Source organism: Oncorhynchus mykiss, chromosome 19 (assembly GCF_057628025.1).
Source record: "Oncorhynchus mykiss isolate SJ-2025 chromosome 19, ASM5762802v1, whole genome shotgun sequence".
NCBI lineage: Eukaryota > Metazoa > Chordata > Actinopteri > Salmoniformes > Salmonidae > Oncorhynchus > Oncorhynchus mykiss.
Window position 1 is genome coordinate 57,504,601 of NC_143040.1, and position 26,259 is coordinate 57,530,859.

The 26,259-nt window shown below is 43.6% G+C and overlaps 1 protein-coding gene across 20 annotated transcripts in view; it reads left to right on the forward strand.

Moving 5' to 3' along the window:
* The window catches only part of LOC110498046 (palmitoyltransferase ZDHHC14), an 88,972-nt gene that overhangs the window by 12,839 nt on the left and 49,874 nt on the right, over positions 1 to 26,259 (forward strand). For all 20 annotated transcript variants that reach the window (XM_090211442.1, XM_036954979.2, XM_090211448.1 and 17 more), the window contains one exon: positions 22,026 to 22,186. In XM_090211442.1, coding sequence (XP_090067568.1) covers positions 22,026 to 22,186 — 161 coding nt within the window. The remainder of the gene's footprint in view (positions 1 to 22,025; positions 22,187 to 26,259) is intronic.

A 26,259-nucleotide genomic window follows, 5' to 3' on the forward strand; every position in this document is an offset into this window, starting at 1 on the left:
CATCCTCATGCATTTTTAAGAGAAAAGCCTCCATAACAATTAGGCCAAACTTCCAGATTGAGCATTGGTTCGCCTCACCAGCTACCAGCACTCGCAGTGGGCTCTGAGGGAGGAGAGCGGCGCGATCAGAGAAAGAGCTGGAGAACGTGCAAGCTGAGAGGGCTCTGTGGGTGTAATTTTTCCGGTGGTACGCTGTTCATTTGAGACGAATCGTTTCAGGGATGGAATATTTCCCTCCTGATAAAGTAGGTCAGTGCTATAATACCCAATGGATCAACTCTGAGGGGAGGGGGGAAGACGGCAGTTTGACCCTTAAGCCGAGAGAGGTGGAAAACCAGTTATAAAACAAGGGAAAAAGAGCTGCTGTGGCAGGGCAGGGGAAATTGACGAGACATAGCTGAGGCTTGGTGCACCATGCTTGGAGGGAGATGTGGAACATCGTACCCCGGAATCTGACTCCGTTAACAACCCGTCCAAAGAATGTCAGAAGACCGGGTCTGACCCCGCTGCAGTTTGCCATCAGATCTCATGAAACCTGATTTAATGATGCCTGAAATCACTGTTTTATTTGTTTTGTGAGGACGCTTAACCTTTCTAGCGCAGGCATTCCGATAGCGGAACCCCTCGACAACATTCCGCTGAAAAGGCGTATTTTTATATTTTTTTTAAATATGTAACTTTCACACATTAACAAGTCCAATACAGCAAATCTTGTTAATCTACCCATCGTGTCCGATTTCAAAAATGCTTTACAGCGAAAGCACAACATATGATTATGTTAGATCATAGCCAAGTCCAAAAAACACACACGCCATTTTTCCAGCCAAGGATGGGAGTCACAAAAAGCAGAAATATAGATAAAATGAATCACTAACCTTTGTTGATCTTCATCAGATGACACTCATAGGACATAATGTTACACAATACATACATGTATGTTTTGTTCGATAATGTGCATATTTATATCCAAAAATCTCAGTGTACATTGGCGCGTTACATGCAGTAATGTTTTGATTCCAAAATATCTGGAGATTTTGCAGAAATACTCATAATAAACATTGATAACAATACAACTGTTATTCACAGAATTAAAGATAGACTTCTCCTTAATGCAACCTCTGTGTCAGATTATTTATTTTTTTACTTGACGGAAAAAGCATAATCTGAGAACGGAGCTCAGAACCCAAAACAGCCAGAGGAATATCTGCCATTTTGGAGTCAACAGAAATTAGAAATTTCACATTAAATATTCACTTACCTTTGATCGTCATCAGAAGGCACTCCCAGGAATCCCAGTTCGACAATAAATTACTGCTTTGTTCCATAAAGTCTATAATTTATGTCCAAATAGCCACTTGTTGTTAGCGTGTTCAGCCCAGTAATCCATCTTCAAGAGGCACAGGCACTTTGTCCAGACAAACTCGAAAAGTTCTGTTACAGTCCTTTAGAAACATGTCAAACAATGTATGGAATCAATCTTTAGGATGTGTTTAACATAAAACATCAATAATATTCCAACCGGATAATTCCTTTGTCTGAAGAAAAGTACTGGAACGAGAGGTAACTCTGTCGGGAGCGCGCGTCATGAGACCAAGGCACTCTGCCAGACCACTGACTCAGAGGTCTCATGAGCCCCTCCTTTATAGTAGAATCCTCCTTCAAGTTTCTAAAGACGGTTGACATCTAGTGGAAGCCGTAGGAAGTGCAACTTTATCCATATCTCAATGTGTATTCGGTAGGCCAAGCTTTGAAAAACTATAAACCTCAGATGTCCCACTTCCTGGTTGGATTTGTCTCAGGTTTTCGCCTGCCATATGAGTTCTGTTATACTCACAGACATCATTCAGACATCAACAGTTTTAGAAACTTCAGTGTTTTCTATCCAATACTAATAATAATATGCATATATTAGCATCTGGGACAGAGTAGGAGGCAGTTCACTCTGGGCATGCTATTCATCCAAAAGTGAAAATGCTGCCCCCTATCCCAAAAAGGTTAAGAACTTGGGAGGGGGGGGGCAAAGGATTTAGTGACACTGCCTTGAGCTACGCTGGGCAATGAGATTGCAGGTTTAGACTGAACTCTTTGTTATTTTGGGTGACGGGGTGGCCTAGCTATGCTGTAATTGCAGTCCCGGATAGGGCTGTTGCAGTGACTGTATTACCGCCACACCGGCAGTCATGACTGCAGCAAAATTCCACATGACCGTTGAGTCACGGTAATCTCCTGTTATGTAGTCTGGACATGCGCTGGTAGTACCCAACTCGCTAACTACCATCAGGTCCTAATGGCCTGGTACTCAGGGTTCTATTGTCCCTCTAACCACTCTAACATCAATGCAAATGAAATCGAAAATCACATCAAACACTTATCATCAAAACAGTATCATGCTTTTAAAACTCACCTCACTGTCATCATCAATTTGAAGAGAGAAGTTCAACAGTAGGTTGAAACTGAGTCTAAAACATGGTTGTTGTGGAGATTTGTTTGAAATCCATATACATATTTGAGCTTATGCATACGCTTATAAGCCCAACCCCCCCCCCCCCCCCCCCCAAAAAAACCGAATTAAAATGAATGCTGCTATACAATACATAGTCTTTCACTTATTAAGCATGGCAGCAAAACATCAACCAAAACTGATTTAAGATGTCTTTGGTACATACTTGATCTAACCTATAATCCAAATAGTTTTTAGTTATCACCTTTGTGTGTACTGTATTATTATGCATACTGGATGGACTTATGCTATGCTCCAAAATGTCTATCCACGAGTCTGGGAGAGAACTTATAGCCCTAGGCGATGCATTTGGTTCATTGATTATGCAGGGCGATTTTGAATGGCCTAGTAATAGGGATGTTAAATATTTTCATAATTAATTGGGTGACATTAACTTTAGCTATACGGAACATCTCACCACCATCTGTTTCCATCTCCTCCTCGCTCTCTTTTATTCCTTTCTCGAGCGTGCAGAGGGGCTGTCGACAGTTTAGTGAAATAGGTTTCATTGCGAGAAAAAAAAAGATTACTATTGATGTTCCCGAACAGATTTCACTTGGTTTCCCAAATTAAGCACTGGGTAGTTGCAGGAACAAGGTTGGAGAGCCCATGGTATTTAGAGTTTGCCCGGAATATCACCTGTTGCGCAGCGAAAGCATGCTCCTCAAACAGTGGTTAATGCCTGGAGTGAAATAAGTGTTTTTATATTCATTTGTCAGCTGTTCATATTAAGCACATGGTCTTCTATAAAACCAAAGGAGCCTGCCTGGCATTATTTTTTTTTTTAAAACAGACCTGCGAGAAAGCGCAGCATCCATTTGCTATTCGAGGGCATATAGATTAGAGGTCGACCGATTTTTAATCAGCATGGGCGATTTAATTCGTTTTCATAACAATCAGTAATCTGCCTTTTTGCTATATCAAATCATAGACTTAACTATAATAAACACACAGAAATACGAGCCTTAGGTCAAATCCGGAAACTTTTCACCTCGAAAACAAAACGTTTATTCCGTTCCCTTATTTTATCTAACGGGTGGCATCCCTAAGTCTAAATATTCCTGTTACATTGCACAACCTTCAATATTATGTCATAATTACGTAAAATTCTGGCTAATTAGTTCGCAAAGAGCCAGGCGGCCCAAACTGTTGCATATACCCTGACTCTGCGTGCAATGAACGCAAGAGAAGTGAGACAATTTCACCTGGTTAATATTGCCTGCTAACCTGGATTTCTTTTAGCTAAATATGCAGTGTTTAAAAATATATACTTGTGTATTGGTTTTACATTACAGTACACATTGGAGCAACGACAGTCGTTGATTGATTGTTTTTTATAAGATAAGTTTAATGCTAGCTAGCAACTTACCTTGGCTTACTGCATTCGCGTAACAGGCAGGCTCTTCGTGAGGCAGGTGGTTAGAGCGTTGGACTTGTTAACTGTAAGGTTGCAAGATTGAATCCCCCGAGCTGACAAGGTACAAATCTGTTGTTCTGCCTCGTTCCTAGGCCGTCATTGAAAATAAGGTGTTCTTAACAGACTTGCCTAGTTAAATAAAGATTAAATAAAGGTGTAAAAATAAAATTGGCGCCCAAAAATACAGATTTCCGATTGTTATGAAAATTAGGGCCGATTTCAAGTTAATCGGCCATTCCGATTAATCGGTCGACCTCTAATATCAATTGTTTTTATGACTCCAGAGTAGTACAGTCGTGGCTAAAAGTTGACCTTTTTCAAGACCTCTGCAATCTAGCCATGTTGTCAATTAACTTCTGGGCCACATCCTGACTGATGGCAGACCATTCTTGCATAATCAATGCTTGGAGTTTGTCAGAATTTATGGGTTTTTGTTTGTCCACCCGCCTCTTGAGGATTGACCACAAGTTCTCAATGGGATTAAGGTCTGGGGAGTTTCCTGGCCATGGACCCCAAATATCAATGTTTTGTTTGCCGAGCCACTTAGTTATCACTTTTGCCTTATGGCAAGGTGCTCCATCATGCTGGAAAAGGCATTGTTCGTCACAAAACTGTTCCTGGATGGTTGGGAGAAGTTGCTCTCGTAGGATGTGTTGGTACCATTCTTTATTCATGGCTGTGTTCTTTGGCTGTGTTCAAAATTGTGAGTGAGCCCACTCCCTTGGCTGAGAAGCAACCCCACACATGAATGGTCTCAGGATGCTTTACTGTTGGCATGACACAAGACTGATGGTAGCGCTCACCTTGTCTTCTCCGGACAAGCTTTTTCCGGATGCCCCAAACAATCGGAAAGGGGATTTATCAGAGAAAATGACATTACCCCAGTCCTCAGCAGTCCAATCCCTGTACCTTTGCAGAATGTCAGTCCCTGATGTTTTTCCTGGAGAGAAGTGGCTTCTTTGCTGCCCTTCTTGACATCAGGCTATCCTCCAAAAGTCTTTGCCTCACTGTGCGTGCAGATGCACTCACACCTGCCTGCTGCCATTCCTGAGCAAGCTCTGTACTGGTGGTGCCCCGATCCCGCAGCTGAATCAACTTTAGGAGATGGTCCTGGCGCTTGCTGAACTTTCTTGGACGCCCTGAAGCCTTCTTCACAACAATTGAACCGCTCTCCTTGAAGTTCTTGATGATCCGATAAATGGTTGATTTAGGTGCAATCTTACTGGCAGCAGTATCCTTGCCTGTGAAGCCCTTTTTGTGCAAAGCAATGATGATGGCACGTGTTTCCTTAATCAGCATGACAGAGTGATCTCCAGCCTTGTCCTCGTCAACACTCACACCTGTGTTAACGAGAGAATGACTGACATGTCAGCTGGTCCTTTTGTGGCAGGGCTGAAATGCAGTGGAAATGTTTTGGGGCGATTCAGTTCATTTGCATGGCAAAGAGGGACTTTGCAATTTATTTGCAATTCATCTGATCACTCTTCATAACATTCTGGAGTATATGCAAATTGCCATCATACAAACTGATGCCTCAATTTGTGAAAATTAATATTTGTGTAATTTTCAACTTTTGGCCACGACTGTAGGCTATTAGGCTTATCCCATTCCCTGCATTAATTAATTTGTCTGCATGTCTATTCAACATTTGGATGAGAGGAATCCATGCCATGAATGAAGAACAATAGGCCTGTCTTATTTTCACGATTCGGCACATTGAAAACTCAAATTGCTTTGGAAAAAAAGCCTTGTTACCTAATGAAAGCCTATAGCCGACATAACAAAACAATACCTTTACATGAACCTACCAGACGAGCTAAATCACTTCTGTGCTCGCTTCGAGGCAAGCAACACTGAGGCATTCATGAGAGCATCAGCTGTTCCGGACGACTGTGTGATCACGCTCTCCGTAGTCAATGTGAGTAAGACTTTTAAACAGGTCAAAATACACAAGGCTGCGGGGCCAGACCGATTACCAGAACGTGTGCTCTGGGCATATGCTGACTAACTGGCAGGTGTCTTCACTGACATTTTCAACATGTCCCTGATTGAGTCTGTAATGCCAACATGTTTCAAGCAGACCACCATAGTCCCTGTGCCCAAGAACACAAAGGCAACCTGCCTAAATGACTACAGACCCGTAGTACTCACGTCCGTAGCCATGAAGTGCTTTGAAAGGCTGGTAATGGCTCACATCAACACCATTATCCCAGAAACCCTAGACCCACTCCAATTTGCATACTGCCCAAACATATCCACAATCTCAATTGCACTCCACACTGCCCTTTCCCACCTGGACAAACGAGCACTTATCTGACAATGCTATTCATCGACTACAGCTCAGCGTTCAACACCATAGTACCCTCCAAAGCTCATCACTAAGCTAAGGATCCTGGGACTAAACACCTCCCTCTGCAACTGGATTCTGGACTTCCTGACGGGCCGCCCCAGGTGGTGAGGGTAGGTAGCAACACATCTGCCACGCTGATCCTCAACACTGGAGCTCCCCAGGGGTGCGTGCTCAGTCTTGTACTCCCTGTTCACCCACGACTGCATGGCCAGGCACGACTCCAACACCATCAAGTTTGCAAACGACACAACAGTGGTAGGCCTGATCAACGACGACACAGCCTATAGGAGGTCAGAGACCTGGCCGGGTGGTGCCAGAATAACAAACTATCCCTCAACGTAAGCAAGACTAAGGAGATGATTGTGGACTACAGGAAAAGGAGGACCGAGCATGCCCCCATTCTCATCGACGGGGCTGTAGTGGAACAGGTTGAGAGCTTCAAGTTCCTTGGCGTCCACATCACCCACAAAGTAGAATGTTCCAAACACACCAAGACAGTTGTGAAGAGGGCACGACAAAGCCTATACCCCCTCAGGAAACTAAAATATTTGGCATGGGTCCTGAGATCCTCAAAAGGTTCTACAGCTGCATCACTGCCTGGTACGGCAATTGCTCGGCCTCCGACCGCGAGGCACTACAGAGGGTAGTGCGTACGGCCCAGTACATCACTGTGGCTAAGCTGCCTGCCATCCAGGACATCTATACCAGGCGGTGTCAGAGGAAGGCCCTAAAAATTGTCACCCCAGTCATAGACTGTTCTCTCCTCTACCGCATGGCAAGCGGTACCGGAGTGCCAAGTCTAGGACAAAAAGGCTTCTCAACAGTTTTTACCCCCAAGCCATAAGACCCCTGAACACGTAATCAAATGGCAACCCGGACTATTTGCATTGTGTGCCTCCCCCCACCCATCCCCTCTTTTACGCTGCTGCTACTCTCTGTTTATCATACATGTATAGTCACTTTAATTATACATTCATGTACATACTACCTCAATTGGCCCGATCAACCAGTGCTCCCGCATGTTGGCTAACCGGTCTATCTGCATTGTGTCCCACCACCTGCCAACCCCTCTTTTACACTACTGCTACTCTCTGTTCATGTATGCATAGTCACTTTAACCATATCTACATGTACATACTACCTCAACCAGCCTGACTAACCGGTGTCTGTATATAGCCTCGCTACTGTTATTTTTCACTATCTTTTTACTGTTTATTTATTTACTTACCTATTGTTCACCTTATACCTTTTTTGTACTATTGGTTAGAGCCTGTAAGTAAGCATTTCACTGTAAGGTCTACCTACACCTGTTGTATTTGTTGCCCGTGACAAATACATTTTGATTTGACATTCAATGTTGTTTAGATGGTAAAATATTTAATTGAAACTTAAATACATTTTCAAAATCAAATAGTCTATAGGCTGCAAAAATAGCTTACGTTTCTTTAGTATGCTAATAGCTCAAAGGTTTACCAGCCGCATGGGTTTAAACTTTATATGACCGCTGTATAGTCTAAATGAATGAAAGCCTGAATTAATGTAATAACTGATAATTCAGTAAACTAATACCTGCTTGCACTCTCCAGGCTGTGTATCCATCTACCAGGTTGTTGTCCTCCTTGTCCACGCTGACTCAAATCCTTCTAAACTGGGGATTTGACTTGCGCAGCATCTGTTTCCACAATGGTGTGTTTCACCGTCATAACCTTTTTTCTTTCTTCTGTTAGAAAGCTAGGAGTCAAGGAAAATAAACTTGGCAACACATTGTCACGTGGCGAAGGGAAGTTTTCCCTGCAAATGGACAAATTTAAACGTTTCAGCTCCACACAAATAGACCTACCAATGGACACAGCCTAGGCTCCCAGCCACGCAGCAAGAAAAAGTAACAGGGAACTGTTCCAAGCTGCGTGGCTGGGAGCCTAGGCTGTGTCTGCCTCACTGCTCACAGCCTAATGGAATTCGCAACACAATTCAACACTACTAGCTTCTGGGTTTGTCAAACAAATATTTAAAAATAATTGTTCTGAACCGCAAGCCACCCGCCAGCTGATTTGATTTGTTAAATTTTTTGGGGGGGTGGTCAACCACAGGGAACCGTGGGTATCTAACTTGATGCAGGACTCTACATCTCCTTTTGGAGATGTTACACGCCTGGAATGTGATTTGAACACAAGTCCTAGAAGAGGTAGTTTTGCTGCTTTGGTCAAAATGGACCAACTGCTTCACTCAAGGTCTTTGCTATCGCTGACCTCTGTGCACACTGATCACATAGGCCAAGAAACAAGTTAACCCTTTCCTGCACAGAAAGTGACCCAGTTTGTTTATTTTGTATTCTCTGTTTTGATTTGTCAGTCATAACTTCATGCAGATCAGAACATTTTCCCACGGTTGGATTTTAAAAATTTCTATTCCCAGAGCGCTCATGTAGAGAAATACAGGAACTTTTGAGATATCCAATAACTTTGAATATTATGTTCTTTATTCTTGGTATGAGAATCCAAATTAAGTAGGCCTAGTTTGCGTGAGACAGTGGACCTTTATCACAATCATTGTTCTTGCTTGAAATGTCCTGGACCAGTGTAGACCTAGAATGATATTAGAAGCAGCACAGTTAGAGAGTTATAGAGACATGTTTAGATTTCAGTCTAAACCTTTCAACATGGGCTAATTCAGCCTGCTCTGAGAACCTGACTTTAAGGAACGTAAACTGGGTGGGATTCTGGCATATTACCCTTATGCTACATCATACATTAACTCATGCACAAATACACAAAACAACTCAGTCGATGATCGTCAGACTGCAGTAATGTTTATCAGATTTCTGTGTACTGTGTAATGACATGTGGCAGGGGAAAAGTAACTCAATTCCCTTTGTGCTAAACCACAGAAAAAAACATGTCTTCAACTGAGAAGAGGAAAGTTACGCCAAGAGACAACAGAAGTTATAAAAGACATTCCCCCCCCACATATCAAGCCAAATTGTCTCCCTACGCTGTAATGACTTCCATCTTGTTTGCTGCCACAATTTCGATATCAAAGCGAAAGCTGAATTCAGACTCTTCTATAACTTGATGGTTTGGTGGAATGAAAAGGATTTGAATGTATTTCATCATACACTCTCCATCATACCTCCTTTTTACCCGTCTTTCTCGTCTTTGTTGCTGTCAGTTTACTCTGTTCACTTGTGGGGTTGTTTCCACAGTAACCACTTTCCCCATGACTGACAATGAATAGTGTCCGTCTCCATGACAACTATAGGCTAACCCTTTCAAAGCTCTGGTTTATTTTCAGAGTTTTTTTTATTTATTTTACCTTTATTTAACCAGGTAGGCAAGTTGAGAACAAGTTCTCATTTACAATTGCGACCTGGCCAAGATAAAGCAAAGCAGTTCGACAGATACAACAACACAGAGTTACACATGGAGTAAAACAAACATACAGTCAATAATAAAGTATAAACAAGTCTATATACAATGTGAGCAAATGAGGTGAGAAGGGAGGTAAAGGCAAAAAAAGGCCTTGGTGGCAAGGTAAATACAATATAGCAAGTAAAACACTGGAATGGTAGTTTTGCAATGGAAGAATGTGCAAAGTAGAAATAAAAATAATGGGGTGCAAAGGAGCAAAATAAATAAATAAATTAAATACAGATGGGAAAGAGGTAGTTGATAGGGCTAAATTATATGTGGGCTATGTACAGGTGCAGTAATCTGTGAGCTGCTCTGACAGTTGGTGCTTAAAGCTAGTGAGGGAGATAAGTGTTTCCAGTTTCAGAGATTTTTGTAGTTCGTTCCAGTCATTGGCAGCAGAGAACTGGAAAGAGAGGCGGCCAAAGAAAGAATTGGTTTTGGGGGTGACTAGAGAGATATACCTGCTGGAGCGTGTGCTACAGGTGGGAGATGCTATGGTGACCAGCGAGCTGAGATAAGGGGGGACTTTACCTAGCAGGGTCTTGTAGATGACATGGAGCCAGTGGGTTTGGCGACGAGTATGAAGCGAGGGCCAGCCAACGAGAGCGTACAGGTCGCAATGGTGGGTAGTGTATGGGGCTTTGGTGACAAAACGGATTGCACTGTGATAGACTGCATCCAGTTTGTTGAGTAGGGTATTGGAGGCTATTTTGTAAATTACATCGCCAAAGTCGAGGATTGGTAGGATGGTCAGTTTTACAAGGGTATGTTTGGCAGCATGAGTGAAGGATGCTTTGTTGCGAAATAGGAAGCCAATTCTAGATTTAACTTTGGATTGGAGATGTTTGATATGGGTCTGGAAGGAGAGTTTACAGTCTAACCAGACACCTAAGTATTTGTAGTTGTCCACGTATTCTAAGTCAGAGCCGTCCAGAGTAGTGATGTTGGACAGGCGGGTAGGTGCAGGTAGTGATCGGTTGAAGAGCATGCATTTAGTTTTACTTGTATTTAAGAGCAGTTGGAGGCCACGGAAGGAGAGTTGTATGGCATTGAAGCTTGCCTGGAGGGTTGTTAACACAGTGTCCAAAGAAGGGCCGGAAGTATACAGAATGGTGTCGTCTGCGTAGAGGTGGATCAGAGACTCACCAGCAGCAAGAGCGACCTCATTGATGTATACAGAGAAGAGAGTCGGTCCAAGAATTGAACCCTGTGGCACCCCCATAGAGACTGCCAGAGGTCCGGACAACAGACCCTCAGATTTGACACACTGAACTCTATCAGAGAAGTAGTTGGTGAACCAGGTGAGGCAATCATTTGAGAAACCAAGGCTGTTGAGTCTGCCGATGAGGATGTGGTGATTGACAGAGTCGAAAGCCTTGGCCAGATCAATGAATACGGCTGCACAGTAATGTTTCTTATCGATGGCGGTTAAGATATCGTTTAGGACCTTGAGCGTGGCTGAGGTGCACCCATGACCAGCTCTGAAACCAGATTGCATAGCAGAGAAGGTATGGTGAGATTCAAAATGGTCGGTAATCTGTTTGTTGACTTGGCTTTCGAAGACCTTAGAAAGGCATGGTAGGATAGATATAGGTCTGTAGCAGTTTGGGTCAAGAGTGTCCCCCCCTTTGAAGAGGGGGATGACCGCAGCTGCTTTCCAATCTTTGGGAATCTCAGACGACACGAAAGAGAGGTTGAACAGGCTAGTAATAGGGGTGGCAACAATTTCGGCAGATAATTTTAGAAAGAAAGGGTCCAGATTGTCTAGCCCGGCTGATTTGTAGGGGTCCAGATTTTGCAGCTCTTTCAGAACATCAGCTGAATGGATTTGGGAGAAGGAGAAATGGGGAAGGCTTGGGCGAGTTGCTGTTGGGGGTGCAGTGCTGTTGACAGGGGTAGGAGTAGCCAGGTGGAAAGCATGGCCAGCAGTAGAAAAATGCTTATTGAAATTTTCAATTATGGTGGATTTATCAGTGGTGACAGTGTTTCCTATCTTCAGTGCAGTGGGCAGCTGGGAGGAGGTGTTCTTATTCTCCATGGACTTTACAGTGTCCCAGAACTTTTTTGAGTTAGTGTTGCAAGAAGCAAATTTCTGCTTGAAAAAGCTAGCCTTGGCTTTTCTAACTGCCTGTGTATAATGGTTTCTAGCTTCCCTGAACAGCTGCATATCACGGGGGCTGAACTGAAATATAAGGAATGGATTGAAAGTATTGAGTCTTGAAATTGGTGCAGTAGATGTAGATCCATGTCTGTGGGGAAAATAAAGGCCTGATGTAGCAGGGTCTGCCCTCCTTAATGGACGCAGCTTGAAATCTGTCCATCTCCATCACCCTGTCACCCCCTAACTTCTCTAGGGTAGGGGGCAGCATTTGGAATTTTGGATAAAAAGCATGCCCAAATTAAACTGCCTCATGCCCAGAAGATAGGATATGCATATAATTAGTAGATCTGGATAGAAAACACTCTAAAGTTTCCAAAAACTGTTAAAATATTGTTTGTGGGTATAACATAACTGATTTGTCAGGTGAAAACCTGAGAAAAATCCATTCAGGAAGTAGGAATTGTTTGTTGTTGTAGTTTTCTATTCAATGCCATTACAGTATCTATTGACTTAGGACTCAAATTGCAGTTCCTATGCCTTCCACTAGATGTCAACAGTCTTTATAAATTGTTTCAGGCTTGTATTCTGAAAAATGAGTGAGTAAGAGCAGTCTGAATGAGTGGACCCTGCCGTGTCACAGAGCTTTTTCATGCGCACGACCAGAGAGAGTGCCTTTCTTGTTTACCTTTTATATTGACAACATTATTGTCCGGTTGAAATATTATTAATATTAATATTATTAATAATATTAATATTATTATCAATATTATTATTGAAATATTATAGATTATTTAGGCTAAAAACAACCTGTTTGACATGTTTCTATGAACTTTATGGATACAATTTGTATTTTTTTGTCTGCCTGTTGTGACTGTGTTTGAGCCTGTGGATTACTGAAGAAAACTCGCAAACAAAACAGGTTTTCGGATATAAAGAGACTTTATCGAACAAAAGGAACATTTATTGAATAAATTAATGTCTTCTGAGTGCAAACATATGAAGATCATCAAAGGTAAATTATTTTATCTTTATTTCTGACTTGTGTAACTCTTCTACTTGGCTGGTTACTGTTTCTAATTTGTCTGCTGGGCTATGTTCTCAAATAATTGTAAGGTATGCTTTCGCCTTAAAGCATTTTTTAAATCTGATACCGTGGTTGGATTCACAAGAAGTTAATCTTTAAACCAATGTAAAATAGTTGTCTTTTCTGAATTTTTATAATGAGTATTTCTGAATTTGAATTTGGCGCTCTGCAATCTCACTGGATGTTGGCCAGGTGGGACGCTAGCGTCCCACATACCCTAGAGAGGTTAACACACTGTGACCTGACTCTTTCTCCATTACATGTGGCTTGTCTCCCAGCGTCAGAGCTGATGACAGAGGCAGTAGTTATTGGCGCATTTGGGAAGCACACTCCTTTAGTGTCTGTCAGTAAACTTTGCATTTAGTCTACACAGTCAGGAGGGCGTTCATGGGTTGAGATATTGGATAATGTATTTTGTGCTAGGGTTGGACGGTATCCAGACTGTCATACTGTTTTCTGTACCATACCGGCATAAATGTTGTTACCAGAAATGCAAAAAAAGGCATGTTGTATTTTGAGTCTTAAGATCAAAGAAAATAGGTTTTGTGGTTGATATTGTAGTATGTATTTAGTTTGAACAATTTAAATGAGCTAGCATGAGACTGGTTTCGTCTAGACAAACTGTTGCTTAGCAACCAGATAACGTGTTCTGTGGAGAGAAAGTAATGTTGATCCAGAGCATCCCAAACGTGTATGACAGCATGTTCAGGTTCCCGCCAATATCCAGCAACTTCGCACAGCCATTGAAGAGGAGTGGGACAACATTCCACAGGCCACAATCAACAGCCTGATCAACTCTATGCGAAGGAGATGTATTGCGCTGCATGAGGCAAATGGTGGTCACACCAGATACGAACTGGTTTTCTGATCCACGCCTCTACCTTTTTTTATGGTATCTGTGACAACAGATGCATGTCTGTATTCCCAGTCATGTGAAATCCATAGATTAGGGCCTATTTTGTTTATTTCAACTGAATTATTTCCTTATGAACTAACTCAAGTAAAATATTTTAAATTATTTCATGTTGAGTTTAAACATTTTCTTCAGTGGACTTTCATGACAGCTTGACAACTTTAAAATACAAAGTCAATGTTTGATCACTCCATCCACAAGTAATTACAACACCTAACCAGCCTATAGGCTAAGGAAAAGAAGATACAATTCTTTTCAAGTATTTGGAATTAATTGTTACCTCGATGACAGTCAAGCCAAAGAAGGCTTGCCTCCCTCCCTCAACCATGCTGTGATGTTAATGAGTTATATTTTAGGATACAGGGGCTTGCGAAAGTATTTGCCCTCCTTGGCATTTTTCCTATTTTGTTGCCATACAACCTGGAATTAACATGGAGGGGGGTTTGTTTCATTTGATTTACACAACATGCCTACCACTTTGAAGATGCAAAATATGTTTTATTGTGAAACAAACAAGAAATAAGACAAAATAAACTAAAGTTCAGCATGCATAACTATTCACCCCCCCCCCCCCCCCCCAAAAAAAAAGTCAATACTTTGTAGAGTCACCTTCTGGAGAAGTTACAGCTGCAAGTCTCTTGGGGTATGTCTCTATAAGCTTGGCACATCTAGCCACTGGGATTTTTGCCCATTTCTTCAATGCAACACTTCTCCAGCTCCTTCAAGTTGGATGGGTTCCGCTGGTGTACAGCAATCTAAGTCATACCACAGATTCTCAATTGGATTGAGGTCTGAGCTTTGACTAGGCCATTCCAAAACATTTAAACGTTTCCCCTTAAACCACTCGAGTGTGTTGCTTTAGCAGTATGCTTGGGGTCATTGTCCTGAAGGAAGTTGAACCTCTGTCCCAGTCTCAAATCTCTGGAAGACTGAAACAGGTTTCCCTCAAGAATTTTTCTGTATTCAGTGCCATCATTCCTTCAATTCTGACCAGTTTCCCAGTCTTTGCCGATGGAAAAACATCCCCACCCGCATGATGCTGCCACCACTATGCTTCACTGTGGGGATGATGTTCTCGGGGTGATGAGGCGTTGGGTTTGCACCAGACATAGTGTTTTCCTTGATGGCCAAAAATCTCAATTTTAGTCTCATCTAACCAGAGTACCTTCTTCCAGATGTTTGGGGAGTCTCCCACATGCCTTTTGGTGAAAACCAAACATGCTTTTTTCTGCCCACTCTTTCGTAAAGCCCAGCTCTGTGGAGTGTACGGCTTAAAGTGGTCCTATGGACAGATACTCCAATCTCCGCTGTGGAGCTTTGCAGCTCTTTCAGGGTTATCTTTGGTCTGATTGTTTCCTCTGATTTAATGCCCTCCTTGCCTGGTCTGTGAGTTTTGGTGGGCGGCCCTCTCTTGGCAGGTTTGTTGTGGTGCCATATTCTTTCCATTTCTTAATAATGTATTTAATTGTGCTCTGTGGGATGTTCAAAGTTTTGGATATTTTATCACCCAACCCTGATCTGTACTTCTCCACAACTTTGTCCCTGACCTGTTTTGAGAGCTCCTTGGTCTTCATGGTGCCGCTTGCTTGGTGGTACCCCTTGCTTAGTGGTGTTGCAGACTCTTTCAGAACAGGTGTGTGTGTGTATATACTGAGATCATGTGACGGATCATGTGACACTTAGATTGCGCACATGTGGCCTTTATTTAACTAATTATTTGACTTCTGAAGGTAATTGGTTGCACCAGATCTTGTTTAGGGGCTTCATAGTAAAGTGGGTGAATACATATGCACGCAACACTTTTCCGTTTAAATATTTTTATCATGTTTTGAAACAAGTTTATTTTTTTCATTTCACTTCACCAATTTGAACTACTTGTATGACCATTACATAAAATACAAATAAAAAATCAATTTTAAATTACAGGTTGTAATGCAACAAAATAAAGAAAATTCCAAGGGGCGAATACTTTTGCAAGGCACTGTAACGTGACAGGTTTGGAATTTAATGTAGGTCGTCAAGTGAACAAACTGTCCAAGGGTTGTATGCGGTGGTTTCCCTGGCCAACACAGCCTACAGTCTGTAAAAGCTTGACTAATTACCCCCTTTGGCTGTCCTTGGGTCAGATTATCATGAACAGTTTGACAAGAAAAGCACAGAGCAGAAATGCTTTCAAATTTCCAAGAAAGTCTTGAGAGCTACGCCGACCTTGCTTCGCAGTGATGGGCTGTGGAGATATGGCCTCACATGAGCCTTGTAAAGTGCTTCACATCCCTAGTGATTTCGCATTAGCTCTGGTAATTGCTGGATTTCTCAATACGATATGTGTGACCAATCAGACTGAATGGAAGCCAGATTGAATGGATAGATGAAAAGAGCTCCAGTAACAATTTTGGACATTCATTTTTGTTTCCTAGAGATTTGACATGTCTCTGTCTGCTTGCTTTCTGTCTAAATGGACTTGCAGTGTAGGGCTTGAGAGACTGCCCCTGAAACCTTTCCACTTGTCATTGCATTTAGATCTCTTTCTTGTGTCAAACCGCTTCGGCCAGTAGTGTAGCCTAGTGCTTTTCAAACAATTAGGTCTACCTTGTTTTTACTCCTCGTCGTGATACGCTTTGCTCTTCATGTCTTACAATTTCAGGCTCCTATCTCTTTCTAAGGCATTGAACTGTTAAACCTTGTCCATTCCCTACAGATGAGACCAGCTCACCTTGAATGGATTTCATGTCACAGTAGGTCCTGTGGGTTTCCCTTCACTTTAGCTGGAGCAAAATAGGCAGGGATTAGGCCTCTCCAGCATGCTGTGTGTTGTAAATTCAATCGATCAGCAAGCCTTGCATCTGGCCTGCATTGACAGGGATAAACACATGAGTGCTTAGGGCTCAGAATTCTCAGAATCACCCTCCATTACTGTGTGAGCTCTCCAGAGCAAGGAGAAATGCGAGCGGTAGGGACCAGAGATTCAGGTCACCTGTGAGATTTATTCATCTGCCCACTGTGGTGTACTACTACAGATGTAGATTCAAAATGTGACCAATATTGTCGCAGCAAAATAATCGTGCAGCAAAAGTTGCTGGATTGGTGGTTAGACTATTAGCTGGCCAAAAGTTGGCAACATGAAAAGTGCAGTACTGTTATTAATAACCTGGGCGGCAGATGTCCAACGCTTTAACCACTAGGCTTAGTAACCAAAAGGTTGCAAGATCGTATCCCCGAGCTGACAAGGTAAAAATCTGTCGTTCTGCCCCTGAACAAGGCAGTTAACCCACTGTTCCTAGGCCATCATTGAAAATAAGTATTTGTTCTTAATTGACTTGCCTAGTTAAATAAAGGTAAAAAAATAATTTAAAAAGACCTTGTGTTAGTGAGTGTTCGGTGAATTGTGTAAATCATGAAGCTCATCTGCATTTCCTGAGGTGCAGAAAATTTATCAGCAGCAAAAGAGTGATCAAATTAAAATCCTACATCAGTAGTGATAATAGCCTATCCCAAAACAACAACAGTGTAAGCTTAGTGTGGCCTCTGGTTGTCTGTTTTTTTTTGGGGGGGGGGGGGGGGGGGTGCTCTGCTTGATTCTACAGTCCACTTACAAAATGGTCTCATTCTTCTTAATTTTTCAGAAAACAAGCCTGAAACAATGTCTAAATACTGTTGACATCTAGTGGAAGCCATAGGAACTGCAATATGTGTCCTAACCATTTAGATCATCTCTAGGCATTCAATTGAAAACTACCCACATCAAAAACTCCCACTTCCTGGATGGATTTTCCTCAGGTTTTATCAGTTCTGTTATACTCACAGACAATATTTTAACAGTGTTGGAAACTTTAGTGTTTTCTATCCAATACTACCATGCATATGTATATCCTAGCTTCTGGGCCTGAGTAACAGGCAGTTTACTTTGGGAACGTTTGTCATCCAAACATCAAAATACTGCCCCCTACCCAAGAGAGGTTAACAAGCCCAGGATGCATCACAAGAGCAGAAAGGAACAATCACTCTGCTCATCCTCGCCTGGGTTAACCATCCCACAGAGGGGGCAGGTTAGCGTCCACAGGTACCATCCATATGATGACAGCAGAAAGACATTCAAACTGTAGTTTTATTCCATCTTGCTTAGCGGTTTCCATCATTAAAAGCAGACAATGGCTCTGGATTGATGGACACACAATTGGACTGCTATGGTCAGAATGAATGACTCTTAGCTCCACTCTGGCCTTCTATACTGCAGGGTCATGGTGGTGATGGGCTATATATATCAAGCTCCAGCTCTAGCAGGGCTCAACTTGGCTCTGAGGATTTGGCCTGGTAATGGATTACATCATCAGGCAGGGCAGGAGCAGGCCTCTGGAGTACATCTTCCTCACTGTAATCTCTCCTCACAGGGACAGCTATGCTCAGAACGACATGATCTCTCAACAGACAGAGGTGGAAGGGGATCCACTGGGTCTGTACTACCTCATGGGAATGAGAGCTTCACCATGGAGTGGGTTGTATGCATTCATAGTCAGCCTTTGCAACTCCGTTGCTACACCATCTCCCGTGCACTTAATCGTGTGTCTCCCTGTCCCTCTCTCCCAGACTATGTCAGAGGGTGATGATGTCCGTGAGTTGGTATGTATGCTCACCCTTGGTTGAGCTATAGAAAGAGGCTCACTATGACCTGCCTCTGGTCTGTAAGTCTGCTATACCCTCTGCTCTACCAGCATGTGACTGTGGAAGAGTCAGTGCTCAGACACACACACAGACACAGACAATTTCCAGGCACACAGCAGATCACATTTAGTCCATCTCTGGCAGAATGGGAAACGTGGATATTAGTCCAGCCAGCGCTGCTATTATCCCATCATTGTGCAGAGTAGACCCTAGCTGATGTCCCAGACAACAGGACAGAGGACACTACCACCATGTTTCATCCACACGGCTCTACTTTTACCCTCACTTTCTTTGGGAACTCTTTCTGTGGGAACTTTTCTCTGCTGCTCTGGGAACTTGGTGAAACAGGAGCTACTTTTGCTGTTTCACTGTTACTTGATCACTTTTTATAGCAGGTCCAGATTTGGTGTGTTAGCCAGCTGGCGACAGCAGCTGCTGCCCAGTCGTGGTATTAATAAGGCTTACAGGATGTAGTGTCCTCACGCTTGCCTGGCAGCAGCCTTACTGAGGGATGGGAACTTGGGATGGGCATTGACCAGGGTGTGCCCTGGGGGGAGGCCAGCAAGCCAGGCACATGCAGTCACCCAGAAAAGACAGCCAGTGGATTGGAAGACTCTGTCAGTCACACCCCCAATCTGGCCATCAATACCCACCTCTCACATCTTGGCCAAAATTCTTGAAGTTTTGGCTGCATAAATTTATGCTAGTCAACGTGAGATCATCTGAAAGCTGAGATGGTTACTTTTTTACCAGCCAGTGTTTGAACATTGTTGGTTCCTTAGCTTCAGCTTTGGACTCCCATCCTCCACTCAAGCACCAAAGAATAGTAGGCTTATAATAGTGTGGCCAGGTTGGTGGGAGTGCTGGCTCCCACCTTCTGACCCTGGCTGCGACCCTGGTTCTGTAGCACCGTGGATATGGCCAGGCTCCCAAGGTGTTGCCACCTGGAGAATGGTGATGGAACAGGCCTCTGCCATAACTCTGCTGGATAGTCAACCACCAATGCTCCCTAATTCACAATATATTTGCAATATCTTTGCATACCTAGTAGGGTTTGGCCATACTCGTAATTGTATCTGTAAATGTACCGTTTATAGTCGGATCAGATGATATTGGTGATCGGAGAAGAAAGAAAAAAAAGTTTTTTAATATGCCTAAGTAGATGTGGGCAAAATACCTCCCTGCATGTTCTCACTGCAAATTAGGTGTGTGTCTGTATCCCTCAACTTGCAGCAGGCAGACAAGTTTTCTGTCACTCAGCGTTTTCATTATTTTTACTTCATTTTTTTTTTTTTTTTTTTTTTTGCCCCGCTTGTAAGATATTTGACACATTTATAGCTTGATAGCAAACAGCAGCAATCTATATTATCAGACCAAAAACATGGAGGAAAAGTAATCGGGTGAAATTATGGAGGAATTCAACTTCACTCTCCAATCAGGGCAATCAAGCAAATGTATTTATAAAGCCCTTCTTACATCAGCTGATGTCAAAATGCTGTACAGAAACCCAGACTAAAACTCCAAACAGCAAACAATGAACCCAGAAAGAAACCTAGAGAGGAACCAGGCTATGAGGGGTGGCCAGTCCTCCTCTGGCTGTGCCGGGTGGAGATTATAACAGGTGGACTGTGGACAGCAAGGAGTCATCAGGCCAGGTAGTCCTGAGGCATGGTCCTAGGGCTCAGGTCCTCCAAGTGTAAGAAAGGGAGAGAGGGCATACTTAAATTCACAAAGGACACCAGATAAGACAGGAGAGATACTCCAGATATAACAGACTGACCCTAGCCCCCTGACACACAAACTACTGCCGCATAAATACTGGAGGCTGAGACGGGAAGGGTCGGGAGACTCTGTGGCCCCGTCCGATGATACCCCCGGACAGGGCCAAACAGGCAGGATATAACCCCACCCAATTTTCCAAAGCACAGCCCCCACACCACTAGAGGGATATCTTCAATCACCATCCTGAGACAAGGCCGAGTATAGCCCACAAAGATTTCCGCCACGCCACAACCCAAGGGGGGAGCGCCAACCCGGACAGGAAGATCACGTCAGTGACACACCCCTCCTAGGGACGGCATGGAAGAGCACCAGTAAGCCAGTGACTGTAATAGGGTTAGAGGCAGAGAATCCCAGTGGAGAGAGGGGAACCTGCCAGGCAGAGACAGCAAGGGCGGTTCGTTGCTCCAGTGCCTTTCCGAGTATCGTAACTGATATGGGTAAGCAGGATGAACGTAGAGCCCGCCCTGTTCTTTACAGACAGGCAAAGTAACCAGATGAGTTCTTTAGACCACGTACAATACTCGTTTTGTCTGATTACTCGGCACACCCCTATTACCTAGTATTTCCTAGCATGCCATGTTTTCAGGTTCTCACATAGTGCCAACTAACACTGATGTAAACATGACTATAGATAATTTCCCCTCTCGCCTCTGTCTACACATACAGGGATGTATGCTACCTTTCTCCCACTTATCACTCTGAGCAACCTATCACTTCCTTTTAGAGTCCCTAGCTTGGCCTTTATGATCAAATGTGATTTTGCTTGGCATTGACTTTCAAACCACAGTCAATGAATGAGAGCGTAAGTACTCTGTGAACGGCAGCACTGCTGTCCTCCCGCTGCAGGCATCTTCCCTCCTGCTGTTGAACATCATACTAATGGAATAATAATAATAATCCCCCCCTCTCACCTCTCTGTGCCCTGTTCCATGTCATCTTGCCTGATAACAATCCATCCTCTCTGAGAGACTAGAGCATGTTTAGGATCACCTCTCCTTCTATGTTGTGAATTTGGGGACAGTTCAATGATGAGCGTTTTTGATAATGACATTTGTTGACGTGTGTTTGAAATTGTGAACGGTTTTACCAGTCCGATCAGGTGCTGTTCCTCGTCCTTCTATTCCTGGGCTACAGTGGTCACATCATTCAGATGGGCTAATGTGGTACAGGACTTTTTGAGCAAGGCTCAACTCTATAGTACAGTTTTTCATAGTAAGTGTCCGACTTAAAGTAACAGAATTACATTTTGTTTGTTTGATAAACCATAAGGACTCCACGTCACACATTCATTAATATCCCCCTTAAGGAATGCCTCACATCGGCCCCCCCGGCTCCTCGTCAGTAATGAAATCGGAAGTGACAGTGCATGGCCTGGCCATATCAGCTCTAATGATAAAGCGATTACAGTAATAAGTACCTGCAAGATCAGACCTAACTAATGGGATAAAACTCAATGATCTGTCATTAGAGCAGATTACAGGGCAGACACTGGGGAAGCCCTGGCCCAGGGGGAGGAGGGTGCTGAGGGGGTGGGATAGAGACAGGCGTCCGGATAATTGTCTGTAAACGGAGGTCATGAGTCTCCATATCTAATATCTACGCTCTGCTTTAAAATGGGGCTGGGCGTGGAGAATAATTATATCCACTTCCCGAAACGACACTTTCTTGGCCAGCAAACACGTGCCGACGATTCTCATGATAGTCGTATGTTTGACTTAGTGCAGCCTACTCTGAATACTTCAGGACTTGCACACACTGAGGATCTGTGAGTCTAACTCTGCCTCTCTCTCTCATCTTTCTTTCCCTTAGCTGTCCCTTCCTGTCGGTGCAGCTCACCCCAGCCATCCCAGTGATAGGGGGGGTGCTATTTGTCTTTGTGCTGGGGACTCTCTTCAGGACGAGCTTCAGTGACCCGGGGGTCCTGCCCCGAGCTACACCTGACGAGGCTGCAGACCTGGAGAGACAGATCGGTAAGAAGACTTCTATTAGTTCTATGTACTGTATTTATCCCTCCTTCTCAATCATCCCTGTCCACAAACACTCCCTCCTAGGGATGTGAACATTAAAACGTTTAAACCAAATTGGGATCCTTAACATTAAGAGAAATCCCTAACCTTTTTTTGTTGTTGCAGAAAGTAAACAGCATAGTGCCCTCAAATGCAACTCTGGACCTCGAAGCCAGTTCCACTGCATTTGATCATTTTCCCCCTCTAATCAGGGACTGATTTAGACCTGGGACACCAGGTGCTTGCAATTAATTACTATCAGGTTGAACAGAAAACCAGCAGGCTCTGGACCTCGTAGGGCAAGAGTTGAATAGCCCTGGCATAGTGGGTCAATTTCAGCAACAACTAAGAGCGTTGAAGCGTGAGACTAACTTCTCCTCTGTTTTAGTGCCCTGGCTACCACACTGTGAACAAACTCATGCACGTTCGCAGGTACTGTGAGAGCAAACTGTTGCATCTCGCTCATCTTTAAAGCCTAATCACTGATGATAGGCCTTGTTGAGTGATTTTGCATCCATTGCTGTTGATTGAAGATAGATGGGCCTAGTGCACAGTTCTGATTCTGTATGCCTGGTGACCTACCTGCCTATACTGTGCCCCTCTCCTCTCTCTCCGTTCCTCGCTTTGAAAGATGTTTGTGTTCCCGGAAGTGTGGCAAACTAATCGGTCTCCTCCATCCTAAAAATACTGAATCTCAGGAGTCGATTCTTAGGGGAATCCAATTTTGACACTCAGAAATGGGAGTCGACATCGTGAGTCGATGTGCAAGGAGTTGAGGAATCCGTTATTTTGGAGTCAACCCTACACCACTACGTCATCGTCATTAACAGTTGAAAAAATGGCAGAGAAAGGCAAGCGACAGCAGCAAAGTCCTGTATGGCAATACTTTTAGAAGTTAAACGAGGAAATGCAAACATTGCGAGGTGTAATTAAGGTACAGTAATAGTAGTACAGGTGCAATGCTTATTAACCATCTGAAATGGACTCGCCTTGAGACGCAAATGTGGAATTTTATGAATTTTTCTTAATGTTTTAACAGAACCAGTTTATTTTCTATTCGTCATGTCCCTACTCAATCCCACACGTGTCTCACACACATCCTTCTTTTCCTCTCCTCCTTTCCCTGTCTCCTTCTCATGTCCTCACCTTATCTTTCACTGTCTCTCTCCCTGACCTCCACCTGCTATGCCCAGACCAGTGGTCATGTTGTTAGCTGTGACTGATGCCTCTCCCCCTCGGGCGGTGGTGTGCCAGCTGCCAAGTCTGGAGCTTCCCTGGATGATAATGATGATGATGATGCTGATGATGAAATATAGAAATGGTATTGTTGGTTGGTGTTTGTTCAAGTGTCTCTGTCTGGCGGCAATCTGTTTTTTCCTCTTTCATTGAGACCTCACATTTGATACGAGACGTGATCAACTTTAAGACCAATAAATATATTTGGAAGTATAGGCCTATATCGTTTCTCTCACTTTTGATAGACTCATGTTAAGCAGCTTTTGGTGAAACCTAGCTACTGTACTTTCCCACTGTGAATCTCTTATATGATAATCTATATACATTAACTCCTTTGAGATACTGAGTGTACAAAACATTAAGATCAGCTGCTCTTTCCATTAGACTGACAAGGTGAAATCTATGATCCCTTATTGATGTCACTTGTTAAATACACTTCATCTACACTTCAGTCAGTGTAGATGAAGGGGAGGACACCGGTTAAAGTAGGATTTTGAAACCTTGAAACAATTGTGACATGGATTGTGTATGTGTGCCATTCAGATTTGTGTCACCGGTTTGTGTCAAGAACTGCAATGCCCCTGGGTTTTTCTAGAACAGTTGAAAGCAGTTTGCTGTGTCAATCAAGGATGGACATCCAAAGGACATCCATCCAACTTGACACAACTGTAGGAATCATTGGAGTCAACATATGCCAGCATCCCTGTGCTGGACGCTTTCAACACCTTGTAGAGTCCATGCCCCAACGAATTGAGGCTGTTCTGAGGGAGAAAGGGTGTGCCACTCAAGATTAGGAAGGTGTTGTTAATGTTTTGTATACACAGTGTATTATGCTCTTATCTGTGTCAGGAGTCTGAATCAGGAGTTGTTCTTCAGGCCCTCGTTAAACAAACAGCAGAGTGGTGTTTTTATTCATCTTGTTTGGAGACTTAAGCTTTGGGAGGGAGCGGAGGCAGGGTAGCACAGAAAGAACTCGAAGCTTTGGGAGGGAGCGGAGGCAGGGTAGCACAGAAAGGACTCAAAGCTTTGGGAGGGAGCGGAGGCATGGTAGCACAGAAAGGACTCAAAGGTTTGGGAGGGAGCGGAGGCATGGTAGCACAGAAAGGACTCGAAGCTTTGGGAGGGAGCGGAGGCATGGTAGCACAGAAAGGACTCGAAGCTTTGGGAGGGAGCGGAGGCATGGTAGCACAGAAAGGACTCAAAGCTTTGGGAGGGAGCGGAGGCATGGTAGCACTCGCTCTGCCCCCCCCCCCCCCCCTTCAGTTAATGTCAACGTGTGTGGCATCAGAGAATGCACTCTGAATGAACTCTGCCCTGCATCTGCTGTGGGAACTTGAGCCCATTGCACCTCCTCAAAACTACGTCTCCCATGTTCTTATAGTGCAGTAGCTCTGTAGTCCATCCCAGGAGGACCTACCACTACCATGCCTATGTTTGTCATTGTCAGCGTCCAAACAAATTGCCTCTTGCCCAGGTCCAATGAAATATCTGTAGTGGTGTACCAAGCATTGATTTGCTGCTACCTAGATCCAGCCAGAACTGTATATTTACCTCTTCTTGATAGAAACCTCTGAATCCAGGTATTACACACTGATGATTTTAGGAGCATGTTGTGGCACCCATCCAGGCCAAGTACACAGCATTCCTCCAGTTTGTGAAAGCTGCAGTCCTAACTAATGCTACCCATACAACCACCTCAGGCTATAGCTCTTTTTTCAGGAATCCCAGGTTCAACCCACTGACAGAAAAAGGTCCCTGGTAGTTCTGATAGTGAGGAGAGAGGAAAAAGCCATGTTAAAGGTCCAATCAGCTATTTAAACAACAACAAAGCACACTCACTGCCAGTGTTTTGGTAAAAAGCTGAAGAATGGGGCTGGAGAAATGTAATCATTCTCAAATTCATAAGCTGCTATGGATGCAAGGACTTACCAGCGATGATATCAAAATGATAGCTTTAACCATGTTTTGAGGCTTTTCAGTTTTTAACAATTACTTTGTTTTACTCCAATATTTGTAAACAATCTTATGTTTTGGGTTTTGATGGGGTAGAACAGTTCAACTAAGATCATGAAGCATTTATAAGTTTATATTCTTGAGTAAATATAATGAATTTACAAGTCCAGAAATGGATGTCGCAACTGCTGATTGACCCTTTTAAATGCCGACTCTCTGCCCCCCCCCCCCCCCCCCAACCATTGCCCACTGTAATGCTCTATTCATGGTGTGGCTGGATGATATGCAGATGCATTAGAGCAAATCGGTTAGCACTTACCCTGATCCAGCTCCAAGGAGTTGGCATCCTCTGCTCTGGATACTCACTCACTCTGTTTCTTTGTTTTATCTCTGTCTTCACTACATCTTCACATTCCTGGATCCATCTTTCCCCTCTTTCTCTTTCTTTCACTATATTGCATTAATCTCTCTGGCCTGCTCTCGGTCACCAACTTTTCCATCTCCCTTTCCATCAAACACACACACGTACGTCAGGGCTCATTCCTCACATTTCCAGTCTGTATTTCTCAGGCAGACTGTTGTACTGTTCCCATTCCTCCTCAGACCAGCCCAGACAGCCATGCTTTCCTCTCCTCTAGTAGTGCAGCATCCTTATATAACTATACACACACACACACACACACACACACACACACACACACACACACACACACACACACACACACACTAACAGCAAGTCTCTGAGGAGAAGACTGGCCTTGTCTGCAGAGGAGCAATCCTTGTTTTCTCTTGTTAGTGGTGCTCTCTCTCTCTGTGTGCTTCACAGCATTAGGAGAACGTGTGAGTTT